Raw genomic sequence first — 15,928 nt, forward strand, 5'->3', positions numbered from 1 at the left:
AATGAAGAAAGCAACTGTCCCGTTCCCGTTTCCCGCCAAAAAGCCACAAACGTCTCCTAGCAAAGTCGGGGAACAAAATCGAACCCCGTTTTTCATTTGTTTCGTTCGCCGCGTATTCTCACTTGCGTTCCCGCCTTTTCTGTTTACTTACTTTTTAAATTAATTAATTAGTTGTATAACATTTCCAATTATAAATAATATAATATATTAATTTTATTTAATATTATTTTAAAAAACTAAAATACTTTTAATTTATAGGCCCATTTGCTTGGACGATAAAAGTGTTATATTATATTTCAAAAAAATAAAAACGCTTATGTGGATTCCACTTTAAGCTGACGAGACGATGTTATCATATCAAATATACAAAGTACGGGTTAAGAAGAGAAACTTGAATACATTGCACGGATTATAAGCTTCGTGCCTTCACAAACACTACTCTATGCATATGCACATAAGCGTTACAAAGAACGCTGCATCGACTAATCTTCATGGCTTAGTACGCTGTTAATAGTTAACTATTCACACATACGATCATATTACAAGTAAAAATAATGAGTTGCAGGTTATGAATAGAGGCATAAAATATGATAAACACAGAGAGTTGGGCGGGGGTGTTTTTTTTTTTTTTTTTTTTTGATGTGACTTATTGTAGATTTGCCAGGCCCATCACAGACCCGGTATATCGTTTAAGACAACAGGCCTGAGGGTGCCCAGTTGGCCGCGAACCTCGGCTCAGGGCGTCGTCTGTGAGGAAAAATATTTGAAAGAATTAATCGACCCTAGTGGGTCGATAGCGATAAGCGCTGAATGAGGGAAATCGTCGACCACGCCGGCGGGGTCGGGCGGCGGTGGGAAGTTGAGTGATAGAGTGAGAAACAGCGTGATAAGACAGAGATGTGGTGTAAAAAACGATATAGTGACTAAGATTGAGAAGGGAATGTTAGGTTGGTTTGGACACGTAGAGCGGATGAAGGATAATAGAATTGCAAAAGCGGTATATAAAGCGAAAGTTGATGGTAGGTCTGGGAGAGGAACACCGAGAAGGACTTACGATGACCAAATTGGAGATGTCCTTAGAAAAGGTTTAATACGATCTACTCTGAACAGGCGTGCGTGAATGAAGCGATTTATGAATGTAGAGGAAGCAAGAGAAGTGTGTCAGGATCGAAGCAAATGGAATTCTATAGTCTCTGCTTACCCCGGTGGGAAATAGGCGTGAGTTTATGGGCGGCGAATGACGTGCGGGGCAACCTGGCAATGTTTGTATCCACCAATAGGACTTCGTATTTTATAAACTGTGCCCTGTCTATCTATCTATCTGCCTAAAAGCAAGGCAACAAAGCACCTTTTTAAATAACTTTTGCGCCTTTTAACAAACGGCACATCACAGATAGATACTAATACCGTTTAATAGACAACCCTAGAAGCAAATCCTATTAGCAAAACATATCATTATACTCTAACAATTTAACCTCAATTTACAACATGAAACAACCTCATTCTAACTTATAACTAATTATTTCGGAATTACAGAATTATTCTCCTTTGTCTGTGCACTGAAGCTAATAATTAACTATTACGACCTCCGTGGTCTAGTGCTTGAACGTTGGGCTCATGATCCGGAGGTTTGGGTTCGATTCCCGGTGGGGACATATCACAAAAATTACTTTGTGGTCTCTAGTTTGGTTAGGACATTACTGGCTGATAACCAGATTGTCTGAAAGTAAGATGATCCGTGCTTCGGAAGGCACGTTAAGCCGGTTACTACTTACTAACGTAAGTAAGAAAGGAAGGAAGTAAGGAGGAAGTAAGGTTGCCTGGAAGAGATTGCTACTTAGCAATAAGGCCGCCTATTGTACTAATTCTATTTCTCTTTTGTTTTGTATTTTGTTTTTTCCTGTTTGTGCAATAAAGTATTTGTTATGTTATGTTATGTTATGTAAGTAGTCGTTACATAAGCCGTGTCAGGGGCCTTTGGCGGCTCAATAGTAACCCTGACACCAGGGTTGATGAGGTTGGTACTCCTCCTCACAACCCACACGATAGAAGAAGAAGATTAACTATTAAGGCCTGTAAACGTGTACATAATATACATGTGCTGTGTAACTCTTGATATATGATATATTTAAGTACCTATTTTAATTAAAAAAGTTTGATTGAAGTAGATAACTTCGTTTATTATAGGTACGATCATAAAAAGCCAACAGCTTTCGTCTCAGGATCCAAGCAAATAGAAATCTATAATTTTTGCTTACGCGACGTGGAAAGAAGGCGTACTTAAGTTCATGTTTGTATGTTTTTTTACCTTTGATGGGATTGCAGTTGGCCCTAGACTTGCTCGAGTTTAAAAGTCGTCACAGCTTCCTTAAAGAGGTGGCTCCATTGGATTCCGAACCTAGCCAAGCCCGCTTAAATCTTTGGCGGCGGAAGTGTTCTCCCACCCCTTTTATCGCGCCATCGGAGGGTCTCCCGCCTGGAAGTAATCTAGCGTGGCCCACATGGAAGTCTTTAATTAGGCTCCGGACACAGGTTGGCCGCTGCAAGGATAATCTCTGCAGGTGGGGATACCTGGTTGATGGTTGCGATGATTGCGAGTGTGGAGTATCACCACAAACTATGGCTCACCTTTTGTGCTGTCCTAAGTGCCCTAACACCTGCACTATTGAAGACCTGTACATAGCCACTGACAATGCCGTAAGCGTGGCCAATTATTGGTCAGCAAAAATTTAGCTTCGATCGCCATCGACTCGCAAAGAAGAAGAAGATTGACGAGGCCTAAGATGGAGTTCGCCCAGAAGGTGCCTGTTCACTCTGTATGTAAAGTTTCTAATCTTCGGCATAATGACGACACAGAGAAACAATACACTTGGAGAGGATGAGGGCCCGATGGTGCGGTTAACTCGCTCGACCCGGCTTGACAAGAGCTGCGGGTTCAAGTCTCATCCTACCCACATTTTTTCGATTTAATTCTGAACACTTTATTGCTCATAAAAACCTTATAAAGGACAATTATTAATAAGAGAAAAATATAAATTACTAAATAACTATTTTCAGGTAATTTGGGGACCCTGTTATTAAAATTATAAAAGTTTCATACAAACTTTGCCTTCCCTTTTTACCCCCTTATAAGTTGAATTTCGCAAAATCGCTTCTTAGTGAGCACCTACATTCTAAAAGGAAGCTCCATGGAAAATTTTTGAGTTCTAGTACTAGTAGTTTCTGAGATTTTTTGATTTGTCAGTAAAGGGTAAATAGAGACTGATTTGTTAACTAAATTACCAATTTACGACACTACACTGTAATTTTCATATATATATAAGTCCCAAATTTAGAAATTTTCTTAGTTGTTAATGTTATATACGATGTAGTAGTACTTAATAAATGAGTGAGTCAGTCAGTCAGTGAGTAAGTGACCTTTCGTTTTTATAAATATAGAATTATTCACTCCCAGTTGATTGAGAGTAGGCCCGTGCCCAGCAGTGTCACGTAGGTATATAGGCTGATTATTATTAATTACTTGTATGTCGTTTTCATATCTCAAGACTATGGAGTCCCGGACTTTTGGAAGACGTGCGTGGGCCCGAAGCCATCACGTAGAGGTCCTCAAGAGGCTCAATATAATTTATTAATTATTATTTTTACTAATAAATCTCTCCTTCTCTAAGTTTCTAAGCGGTTAAAGTAGCACATGGGAATGTCTTCACCTGTTGTGTAGTGTTATCTTGTTATAAAATCTCTGAATGACGTTCAAAATATTTGCTAAGTAAATATTCATCTCGATATAGTATTAGCTCGTGCTACAAACATAGATAACATTGCTCTTTGAAACGCCTTGTAAACCTGACTTTTACTAAAATGTCTTTTAAATAAGTATTTCTGAAATAGTGTGCGGGTTTATCAGTCCATTAATTTATTCTTGCTGGATTTCAGCTGAATCATTTGGCGTAAAATCAAAGCTTAATTATAAATAGAAGAGATAACGTTTAAGTGAAATAAAATACTGATATAGAAAAAAATATTTAAAAAAAAATTGGCATTTAATCATTAAGGAACAGACAATTAACCAACAGAGTGCTTTTTCGGACAGTTCAATACAGTTTTCTTTTCCTTATTTCCCATACTTGATTACTTTTCTCATGCGAGTATCGTAACCACATTGTATTGTATCTCCCACTGCGACGGATACATTCAAAATCCATCTCTGAATAACTACTGGTACAGAAAGAGGATTCAGGAAGTGAGAAGTTTGCCGTGTAGTGAGTGAGTGAGAGCGCGAAGGGTGCGCAGAAAGCTACAGTACAAGCTACCCTATAAAGGCCCGCCTCCCTTCACGGCCCATTCACAAGTTGCCCTCGCCTGCTGCGCGGTGTGCCCCAACTTTCTCCCAACTTTCAGCCCACTCCGCTAGTCGTGAAGTGAACTTTAGTGCAAAATGAGAGCGGTGTTGTTAGCTGTTGTTGTTCTGGTGTGCGGTGCCAATGGCCTGTTCCTGCCAGTAAGTATTATATACGAAATTATTTTGAATTTAGAATTGTTTATTTTCCGAAAATTTGAAATTATTCCGGCCTGTACCTATTAAAATTTACGAAATTATTTAAATTTAGAATTGTTTATTTTCGGAAGTGTTGAAATTATTCAGTATTAAAATTCACCAAAATTATTTAAATTAAGAATTATTGTCCATTTATTTCGAAATTTATGAAATTATTGAAATATTACACGGACTTATTTTATTAATATTATATAATGATAATTGTTAAGACGGCTCACTTTATACTTTATCCAGTAGGTGAATTTGAATTAATTTTAAATTATAGTAGTAATTAATGATAACAACTATAAGTAGGTAAGCGTTTTTATTATGAGAATGAGAATCGAGTGCTATTTTTACAAAGAGGGACATTTAAAACAATACATGAACATAACATTAAACTTAAACAGCCTATATATACGTTGGGACACGTAAGAAGTTTAATGTTATATTTATTATATTTTTTTAATATCCCTGTTTGTAAAAATTGTAAAAATATCACTCGATTCTCATTATTTAAGGAAGCCTGCAACCAGCAGCCCATTGCTGCAGGCTTCCTTCAATAAACCAGAGGGGAAGTAAAATAAAGTTAGAGGAATTTGACGAAGCAAACAGCGCTGTGTCGCAGGTTCTAAGTTGGTTTACAGTAAATAACCTAGTTCTAAATGCTAAGAAAACGAAGTGTATTAAATTTGTTCTACCAAACGTAAAGAAAGTAAATAATAACATTAAAATTAACGACGAGAAACTAGATTTTGTTGAACACACAGTTTTCTTAGGAATTACTGTAGATTCAAAACTTCAATGGGGCCCACATATTGTATCACTAGCGGGCAAGCTAAGTTCAGCAGCATATGCCGTCAGAAGGATCCGACAACTCACAGATGTACCCACTGCTAGACTTGTCTACTTCAGCTACTTCCACAGCATAATGTCTTACGGTATTTTGCTGTGGGGTCGAGCCGCTGATGTAGAAACTATTTTCATCATTCAAAAAAGAGCAGTTCGCGCTATTTATAAGCTGCGTTGTCGGGACTCTTTGAGGGAGCTGTTTAAAGAAATAAATATACTGACGGTCGCAAGTCAATATATATATGAAAACATTATGTATGTACGTAAAAACTTATCTCTCCTTCCGAGAAACTGTGAAAGGCATACTTACAATACAAGAAATAAACATAAAGTTGCTATTCAAAATTCTAGATTAAGTAAATTAAATTCATCTTTTTTGGGGTTATGTATACGTTTTTACAATAAAATACCAGATAATATTTTAAATTTGTCAGAAAATAAATTTAAAGCTCACGTGAAGCTTACTTTATGTAAAAAAGCTTATTATAAGATTAATGACTACCTAAATGATAAAAATGTCTGGTATTGAATGTGTTCCTCTAGTTATTAAATAACTTGTAATGTATATCCTCATTGGTTTTTAAAAGATGTGTTGCTGTTGCAGTTTCTTGTCATTTCTTCTCCTCAGCCATAACACCTTGCGAAATGACGTAAATTCAAAAATGTTACATTGACCTTCAACAAGTTTATCCATGATAATTACGTTGAATAAATGATTCTGATTCTGATTCTGATTCTGAATAAAAAAAGACATATTTAAACACAACGTCGATATAGTAAGTAGCATTTTCCCACGTATATATTACCGACTTATATAGGCTGTTTAAGTTTAGAGTTATGTACATGTTTTTTTATGTTCAGGCTTCTTAAACAATCAAAGAGTATAAGAAGGTAAAAAAAAATACTAATTAAAACGACGTCGACATAATTAGTAACATTTTCTTACAAATACAAAAGTACCTACTAATATTTATTTATTTAATGGATCACTTACAGCTATGCACATTATAACATTTAGTTAGGACATAATTAAACAAAGTAAAACAGTACATAATTATGTATAAGCCAATTACAAGTGAATGCAACATTCATCATAAAAACGTCTAGTCTATTAATATTTTTTGTATCTAAATACCTAACCAACTTTGATGTGCTTAAAAATTAAACGGACAAACCTTTGTAATGAATCTTTCATTAAGAACGAAAATAATAAAAGAGGTTTCCAGAAATAGACTGTAAAATTGAATGAAAAGATGTAATTGGAAAGAAAATATCGGAAAGTATAATTATTTCAAGGCAAACGTCATGAACTTTTCCTTATTATAACATAAATATAAGTTTAGAAACTAAAACCGGACTACGGAAACCTCGATCTAAAAAGTATGAAACAAGCAAATACGTGCTTTCAAAGCCAGAGTGAACAGGCACCTTCTGGGCGAGCTCCATCTTAGGCCTCGTCAGTGCCTTCGGGCAAGTCTGTGACCAAGAGCAAACCCATCAAAAGTAAAAAAAAAGTAATTTCTCTGAAATTCTTCCGAACAGTAGGTAGCCGTAGTACATAACTTATATTTTCTTACATATTATAAATCCTTATTTACAAAGTGAGTATATAACTTATACACTTTAAAAGTAACCAATTAAATTGATATTTAAGAGGGGTCCATACATAATGGTACGGAACCCTTCGCGCGCGATGCCGACTCCCACTTGGCCGGTTTTTTTATTCAAAGACAAGATGAACTAAATACATTCTTATTCATAGAGCATAGAACACACCTTAGCAATATATCTTTAGACAGTACTTAAATATTTAAATATATTAAAAATATTATACAGGATGTTAGTGACTTTACAACTTAAAAGTAAAAAAAAGTAAAAAATATTTATTTACCAAATAAAGTAAAATTAACATAAGTTAATAGCGGGTCCTGCACTAGGGTTTCCCCTGTATCGCAGTAGCCCTATGGTATAACAATTTTTGCGTAAAGATTAGAAAAACGAAGTCCGGTCGAGACTCAGGTACCTATATACATTGAATTAAAAAATAATAGGAACATAATGAGGAAAAATAATAGGAACAATAATAAAAAATAATAGGAACATAATGAACATAACTTTGAGGGATGACACAGACCGTGATTCTGAGTTCATATCAAGTGGAATTTTCCAAGCATGGAATTGAAAATACTTTCAAATAACTCAAAAATAAACATGAATTTTGCGACGGAAAGTTCCACTTGATATTAACTCAGAATCACCCCTCAGTATTCGGTACGATGTCAGTAACACCCTGTATACGTAAGTTGTTCGCTTGTTCATATTGACGTCCTAAAAAGAATCGCAATTAGAAAGTTCATGGTAGGACAGCAGTATTCAATTTGAAGCCAGAATCCTGCTTAAATTTTCATAAAAAGCGGAGGACTTTTGTTGAAATGTTAATGTTACGAAATTTCATTGTCATCCTATTATTACATTCAGTGAAAAAGAAAACGGTTAAAATTTAGTTCTCAATCCGAAACCTCATTTTTCAAAAAGTCAAAGCTTTCATTTCCCTAAACAAAAGAGTTCGTTACTTGAGAAAAATGAATTATCAAAGTTGGTTTACTTTTCTTTACATTGTTCAAATTATATTTTGTTGACAATACAAATTACTTAGTTACCTACGTACAAAAAAATATTTACTTTGTATAAAATTGAATGAAGTGGTGTGGAACGCTCCTTCTGAGAAGTAATATTAGATACATACATAAATACTTCAATAAACTTGCTTTACCTATAAGATTCATCATCATCAATTTAAGAGCCACGCTCTTGTCGGTGCAGCATTTTCCATTCCAGTTTATCAAAGGCCAATTCCTTGACTTCCCTATAAGACACGACGTTAACCTTTTCTTTAATCTGTTCCATGTAAGCTCTTCTTGGTCTTCCCCTTCCTCTCTTTCCTTCTAGCTTTCCTTCTATGATGTTTTTAATTAATTGGTCGTGTCTTATTAGATGTGTCCAATCATCACCTATAAGATTATTAAGTCCATATTACTAAGTTTATTTTACGTTTTAATTTAACTTATTTTGGCTTTACCTACTGACAATGGCGCTAAATCACTAGTGTTTTCTCACATATTTTGGTCAAATTAATTTTAGCGTGACTAAAAGGCGTTGGTTGATGAGTGATTAATTCCCCGATGTCGCGAACTGACGTATCTGTTATTTTTGGCGAAACTGATTTGAACCTTTTACAATTGTCAATAAGACACAAATCACTATAGTAAAAGATTACATATACGTTAGCAATCTTTAAATGTAGATGCAACGCCTAGGTCGAACACGAAAGGTGAAATTATTGTATTGGGTCGTGTACCTACTAGGATCAAGATCAATTATGAAATTCTGATTGCTAAATAAAAACGGATCTAAAACTAACGAAAATCATTTATTTTTCTATTTACCTTATTTATGAATTTTAATCAAGAAAAACGTAACAATTAGTCCGGCATTTTGTCACATTTTTCTATGACGTCACAGTGTGCTTTTTAATACAAATTCCATAATTCATTTCTCGTGTTTTGACGTTAAGTAAAAAGTAACTAATTTTATTAGTTGGAAACTAGCCTATTGTATAACAATATTTTACGCTTTTTTTAAGAACATCTACTTTCCTCGGCTATACAGGTTGAGAAGCTGCAGTAGTTTTAGAAGGATAACACGTTTGTTAAAAAAATGACGATTCAAAATGAATAAAGACTTGTATTTTTTTCAAGTTTTGTCCAGTTATAAAAAGTTATTTTTTAAAATTATATTAACTAATAACTGTCTGTCGTTTACTATTAAGTATCCTGTGGCATTTATATCAGGTACCTATATCCTGAATCCAGCTTGACGTCACATTCTATCTCACATTTATCTTGTCATTATTGTTATCTATCTTCCATCCACTCAGCTATCATCATCATCATCAATTTAAGAGCCACGCTCTTGTCGGTGCAGCATTTTCCATGCTACTTTTACTTTTGCTTTTTCTACTCAGCTAAAAGATAACATAATTTCTGATTTCTTTTTCACATTTTTTGCCACCGTCAGCCAGCTGAAGTGACGACATAAAAATGAAATTAATGTCAAAAGAGCGTCTTTCCACTTCATGCCGCTCACAAACATTTTGGTATAAAAAAGAGGTTTAATTCCAAACAAATACAATACACGTTATATTATGAGAAAATGGAAAATCAAAAGTAAAATTAGAAAGAAATTACGGATAAAGAAGAAAATTAATTGACACATTGTGTCATGGCTTATATTAAATTATTATCTCCAGTTATTTATGAAGTTTTTCCTGGAGTTTCGTTATTGAACGGAAATTAGAAGGACATGTTCTATGTAGGTACTTTTGTTATTGAATGATGCATATTTAAAAAAGCGTTAATAAAGTCGTTTCAACATTTGGATAGAAAAAGCCGTCGTTAACCGTTAACGTTAGACTCACCATCTGGAGGTCCCGGGTTCAAACTCCGATAGCGACAAATTACAAAAATCATTTTGGAAGCCCTGGTTTCGTTAGAACAACAGGCTGATCACCTGATTGTCTAAAATTAAGATGACTCGTGCTTCGGAAGGTATAATAAACTGTTGGTTTCGGTTACTACTTACTGTTACAAATAAGTAGTCGGCCTTTGGCGACTCAATAATAACCCTGACATCAGGGTTGATGAGGTTGGTAATCCACTTCAGGTTGACAATTGCAAACATAAAAAAGGTTTTAAAAATATTAATTCTTTAGTTTTTTAATTAATTTTATATGCATCGACCTATCTCTTATTGTCGGACTTTTTTGTAACCTTTGTAATAACCTACTTAAACTGAATTATAATGCGATGTGGCAAAACAATCAGCGTTTCTTTACTACAGTCTACGAGTGGTGAATCTTATTAAACCACACACCATAAAATAAAAACCCATACGATAAAATAAGATTTAAATATTTTAATATACTTACTGTATAAAATAAAAAACTTCGAAACTTTTTCCGAGTGTGGGAACCAATGTGGAAATGTGAGGGACCTTAAACTGTTTTCTCAAGCTTCTCCCCAAAGAGAGATGAATTATGAAGTCATAAAGTTATAATAATGAACATTATTTCGACTATAAAACTGTTATGAGGTTACCTGCGAATGATAGGTTGATAACATAGTTATATTATCGTCATTAGCTGTGTGTGACATGTTCGTTAAATTAATGAATGTAAAGATACGTTTTCCGGTCCATAAAACTTGTGATTGGTGTTGGGATTTACGCAAATGTAGGCAGTGTGTAATGAGCATTATAATTTTCATTTTACTGTGCGATTCTATCTTCACTTAAGAGTATTTGTTAATAAAAAAATATTCAAGTATCGGGAATCGAACTCAATCTTAAGAGCACTTCAGGACCCCGAATCGGACCCACCAGCGTGGTCAAGGATTTCCCACATTCAAAGCTTATTGGTATTGGCGCTCAAGGGTCGATTAATCCCGATTTAATCCGATTATAATCTTCTTAGATGCCTTAAGCCGAGGTTCGCGCCCTGAGCACCCACCCTCAAGCCTGTTGTTATAAATGTTTTAATGTGTTGCTGCTACATAAGCTATCTTCGGGCGCATCAGCGTCGTGCCGACTAGGAGTCGAAGTGGTCGCCATGGCCGAAATCGGTCGGAGAGATCATTTTTATTTATTGCATGAAACAAACATAAATTAAGATGGAACATAGTAAGAAGGTACATGTGACGCCCTGCAAGGGCACGGCAATATAAAAGAGGCGACATGAGGTGATAATATTATAAAATATTATCTAACTAAATATTATAAAATTAAGGAATTAGGTATAAAGTTATATAAGTAGTCATAAAATTTGATAACAGAGCTGTTTATAATACTACACGTGTAAAACTTAATAATAACAAAATTAGAAAAAATCTAAAAAACATAATAACAAAACTAAAAAAAAATGTTGTACCGGGTGAGAGCCCTTAGCGTCACCGATATGTCCAGCCAAGTAGTTAATGCCATTTGCGGCGAGTCTACAATATTTCACGTCAAAAAGATCTTGAGCGAAGTGGTGTGGCGACATTTGCAAAATCACTTTATGCAATCTCTCCCTTGTTTGGTCAGAAACTCGCAGGATTCTTACCTAAAGTCATAGAATAAGGAATACTACGTATAGGACAGCAACTCTCTGCTCCCCACCAGCGGCTGAGCTAGGTTTACCTCACCCACCAAACGAACATAGTTTAGACTTGAATCGTATGGTGTCAGACGTCACACACACAGATGCGATACGATAATGTCAATGTGTAGTGTCTGTGTAAAACGAGGTTGTATGAGGTGTCCGGGGTGTGCTGAAGTGAAAAATAAAACGATTCTGTGCTAAAACATTGAGGAGCTCGGTGGCGCAGCGGTAAACGCGCTCGGTCTGCGAATGTTGAAGTTAAGCAACTTTCGCAAAGGCCGGTCTTAGGATAGGTGACCAAAAAAAAGTTTTTATCTCGAGCTCCTCCGTGCTTCGGAAGGCACGTTAAGCCGTTGGTCCCGGCTGCATTGGGAGTCGTTAATAACCATCAAACCGCACTGGGCCCGCGTGATGGTTTTAGGACCGATCTCCCTATCCATCCATAGGGAAGGCCCGTGCCCCAGCAGTGGAGACGTTAATGGGCTGATGATGATGATGTTAAGATATTGGGCCTGGCTACTAGTAGATCATCATCTCCCTAGCGTTATCCCTCATTCTTGTTATGCATCACATAGACATAAATTACTGCCTCTGATGCGATCTTGGGTTAAAATGGGTCAGTAAACATACAGGGTGCTAGTGACGTCGTAACGAAAACTTTGAGGGATGATTTTGACCATGATTCAGAGTTGATATCAAGTGGAATTTTTAGTACTGAAAATAATTTTAAAAAATCAAACAAATTACAACAGGAGAATCCATTTGATATGAACTCAGAATCACGGTCTGAATCATCCCCCTCAGTATTCGTTACGGTGTCACTAACACACATACGTACTCATATGGCTACCTGTACGTACTTGTATGGGGTGTATGACAACGAATACTGAGGAAGATAATACAGCATTTTTTTCTGAATTAATATCAAGTGGATTTCTCCATTGTAAAAGTATAGAATTGAAAATAAATTTAAAGACGCAAAAAAATCATGAATATTGCGACAGAAAATTCCATTAGCTGAATCATCACCCTCAGTATTCGTTACGATGTCAATAACTTAATTATTATACAGGATAATAATATTATCATGTTGCCAACGGGGGGTTAACGATCTCGAATAAGCACGCAGTGAGCATACGACAAACGATAATGTATTTGACTTCGCCCTATCGTGAAATTAGAACCCCAGAAACGACACCTTATCGATGTGCCCATACATGACTAAGCCAGCCGTCACAAGATTGTCATTTTACGATTAGGCCAGTGCTACGTAATGCTATTCGTGAAACAACAACACATTTTGCCCACAATATCAATCCCGCAAGAACCCGGAATTATCGGGATCTCATCTAGTTCATAAAAAATAAAGTTAGGATGACTGAAAACGATGATAACTGCTTGTTTGTGATGGTGAGGTTAATGAAAACAATATTCAAAAAATGAAAGAAAACAAAAACCTTTATTCTTCAATATTACATACATACATAAACTCACGCCTATTTCCCACCGGGGTAAGCAGAGACTATAGAATTCCATTTGCTTCGATCCTGACACGCTTCTCTTGCTTCCTCCACATTCATCAATCGCTTCATTCACGCACGCCGGTTTAAACCTTTTCTAAGGACATCTCCATCTTCAATATTACTAACTAAATAATTAGCTTTTCTTTGGAAATTAGCATAATCAAAGAAAAAGTATAACTAAGGAGATTCGCCCAATCCCGTCATTCTCGAATAATCTTCGGCGGGATTGATCCCGAAATATTAGACGAGATCTCGCGAGATCGGGATTGCATTCCCTACTAACAGTGCAGTATTTCACGGCATTGACTTTATTCAAGGTATTCTCTAGAAAGGTTTTAAATAATAAAGTGCAAGCAAAGCTATCTCCGGTGTTCACTCCGTTGAGTCCAGTTCCATTGGACTTGTCACGTTTAGCAAAAAGGCAAAAATAATACGATTAAAGTACTCGGACGCTTCGTGTAAAGAAGTTGAGTACCGAAACGGATTAAAAGCGTATTGCAAATGAATATTTTTTTATCATAACTGAGTCAGTAGCGGCCCTAGCAATACATTTGGTGGTGCGAGATATCAAATTAGCGCCCGTTCAACCCCTCAAAATACAATATTTTTCGATTAGGTTGCGGCCACTGAAATCAAGCTAAGGTAGACCAGTCTTGGTTGATTTTGGCGTCCCCCCTATTTCGGCGCCCGGTGCGGTCGCTCACCCCGAACCTGACTGTAAATTGAACTTTTATTAATTAATTATTAGCGACCAAAAAGTCTTTATTCCGAAAATTATGAACACAACAAAAGGAAAAAATAATATCGAGTAGCTGTATTAGCACTTGGCCGGTTAATTTCTTTTGTCTCCAGCATTCCAAGAAAAACAATATCATTTTTTTTTATTAAAACATAAAACATCGTCTTGTCCACTTGACTTATTTTCCAAAACGAGGGTACATCGGTTTTTATAAGCATTTATTCAACATTAACTAGAGATTGAATATTAGACCTTTACGGACCTTTTTCCGTGCGGTCCATATGCAAAGTGCCTTTTTCGGGTGGCTGGATTATACCGTGCGGTTACCATCACCTCTGGTCCCTCAACCCGTAATAAACGGTTGAGGCGGGTGTTATAGCTGTGACATATTGAATTAAGGAGACATGAAGCGGTTTCCCACAATGCGAACGTAGCAATACCATTTTTTTAACACATGAAATAAATAAACAAAAATAAATACATTATCTCTAAGTATATGGGAAGTTTGCTTTCTCACCTTCCCGACGACCCGATTACTCTAGCCATAGAGGCAGCCAATCAGCTTGCGACACCAAACACTTCAGGACCCCGATACCGACCCCACCGTCGTTGTCGACGACTTCCCTCAATCAGCGCTTATCGCTATCGACCCAATAGGGTCGATTAATTATTTCAAATATTTTTCCTCTGAGACAACGCCCTGAGCCGAGGTTCGCGCCCAACTGGGCACCCTCAGGCCTGTTGTCTTAAACGTTGTACCGGGTGAGAGCCTTCAGCGCTCCCCATTTGTCCAGCCAAGTAGTTGATACCACCTGCGGCAAATCTACAATACTTAAGTCATGTCAAAAAAAAGCTTGTGACGAAACGCGCCGCGGACACATTTTTCATGTCAAAAAAAAAGCTTTCTCATCTGAAATCATCCACACACACAGCCTCCGTGGTCTAGTGGTTAGAGCGTTAAGCACACGATTTGGAGGTCCGGGTTCGATTCCCGATGGGGACATTATCGAAATCACTTTGTGAGACTGTTCTTTGTTTGGTAAGGACTTTTCAGGCTTGAATCACCTGATTGTCCGAAAAAGTAAGATGATTCCGTGCTTCGGAGGGCACGTTAAGCCGTTGATCCCGGCTATTAGCCGTAAAAACACCTCCACCAACCCGTAGTGGAGCAGCGTGGTGGAGTATGCTCCATACCCCCTCCGGTTGATTGAGGGGAGGCCTGTGCCCAGCAGTGGGACGTATATAGGCTGTTTATGTTTATCTGAAATCATGCAAGAAAATGATACAACAAGAAGTAGAGTAGGCAACAAGAAATGTTTTAATTAACACTTTGTACGTGATACAGCCTCAGGTTGGAGTGCAAACTTTGGCCTTATTGCACGCAACTGTGCACTAACAAAATAAACTTTCCTATGCGCATTATGAACGGCAAGCTCCACTTATAGTTGTTGAAAGGGCCTGTTAATAATTTTTTTAGGGTTGATGAGGTCAGTGAACTCACAACCCATACGAGAGAACAATCATTTTTATTAAATGGGATTGTTTTTCGGTTTTGTTCTGAAGCTTGGAGAAACTTCTAGATCGTTTGCAAGAAAGGATTGGACAGTTTCCTAGGTCAAAGATTTAAATGTTGTCTACGCATGTAATTGGCAAGCATATATTATACCAACTATTTTTTTTATAATGCGGTCTATAAAAGTTTTATATGTATTGCTTAACGTGCCTTCCGAAGCACGGAGGAGCTCGAGATGAAAACTTTTTTTTTGGTCACCCATCCTATGACCGGCCTTTGCGAAAGTTGCTTAACTTCAACAATCGCAGACCGAGCGCGTTTACCGCTGTATAAATAACATAAATTATGAAATTCCGATTACTAAATATAGACAGATCTAAATGTAACAAAAAACGTTTTCTTCTTTCTATGTAACTTATTTATGAATTTTAAAAAAGAAAAATGTAATATGTGCGACATTTTATCACGTTTTTCTATGACGTAACAGGTTGCTTTTTCATATAAACTCCATAGTAATTTTATGTTTTGTCGTTTAGTAAAACATAACTGATTTGACTAGTTGGGAACTACC

At 36.5% G+C, this 15,928-nt stretch overlaps 1 protein-coding gene across 1 annotated transcript in view; it reads left to right on the forward strand.

The window, feature by feature from the left end:
• Window positions 1-4,182: 4,182 nt before the first annotated feature.
• Window positions 4,183-15,928, forward strand: part of LOC126369695 (corticotropin-releasing factor-binding protein) — a 49,488-nt gene continuing 37,742 nt past the window's right edge. Inside the window, exon 1 of the mRNA XM_050014259.1 lies at window positions 4,183-4,498. Within this exon, the coding sequence (XP_049870216.1) occupies window positions 4,436-4,498 (63 nt within the window). The 5' untranslated portion in view covers window positions 4,183-4,435. The remainder of the gene's footprint in view (window positions 4,499-15,928) is intronic.

This window comes from Pectinophora gossypiella, chromosome 9, assembly GCF_024362695.1.
Source record: "Pectinophora gossypiella chromosome 9, ilPecGoss1.1, whole genome shotgun sequence".
Lineage (NCBI taxonomy): Eukaryota > Metazoa > Arthropoda > Insecta > Lepidoptera > Gelechiidae > Pectinophora > Pectinophora gossypiella.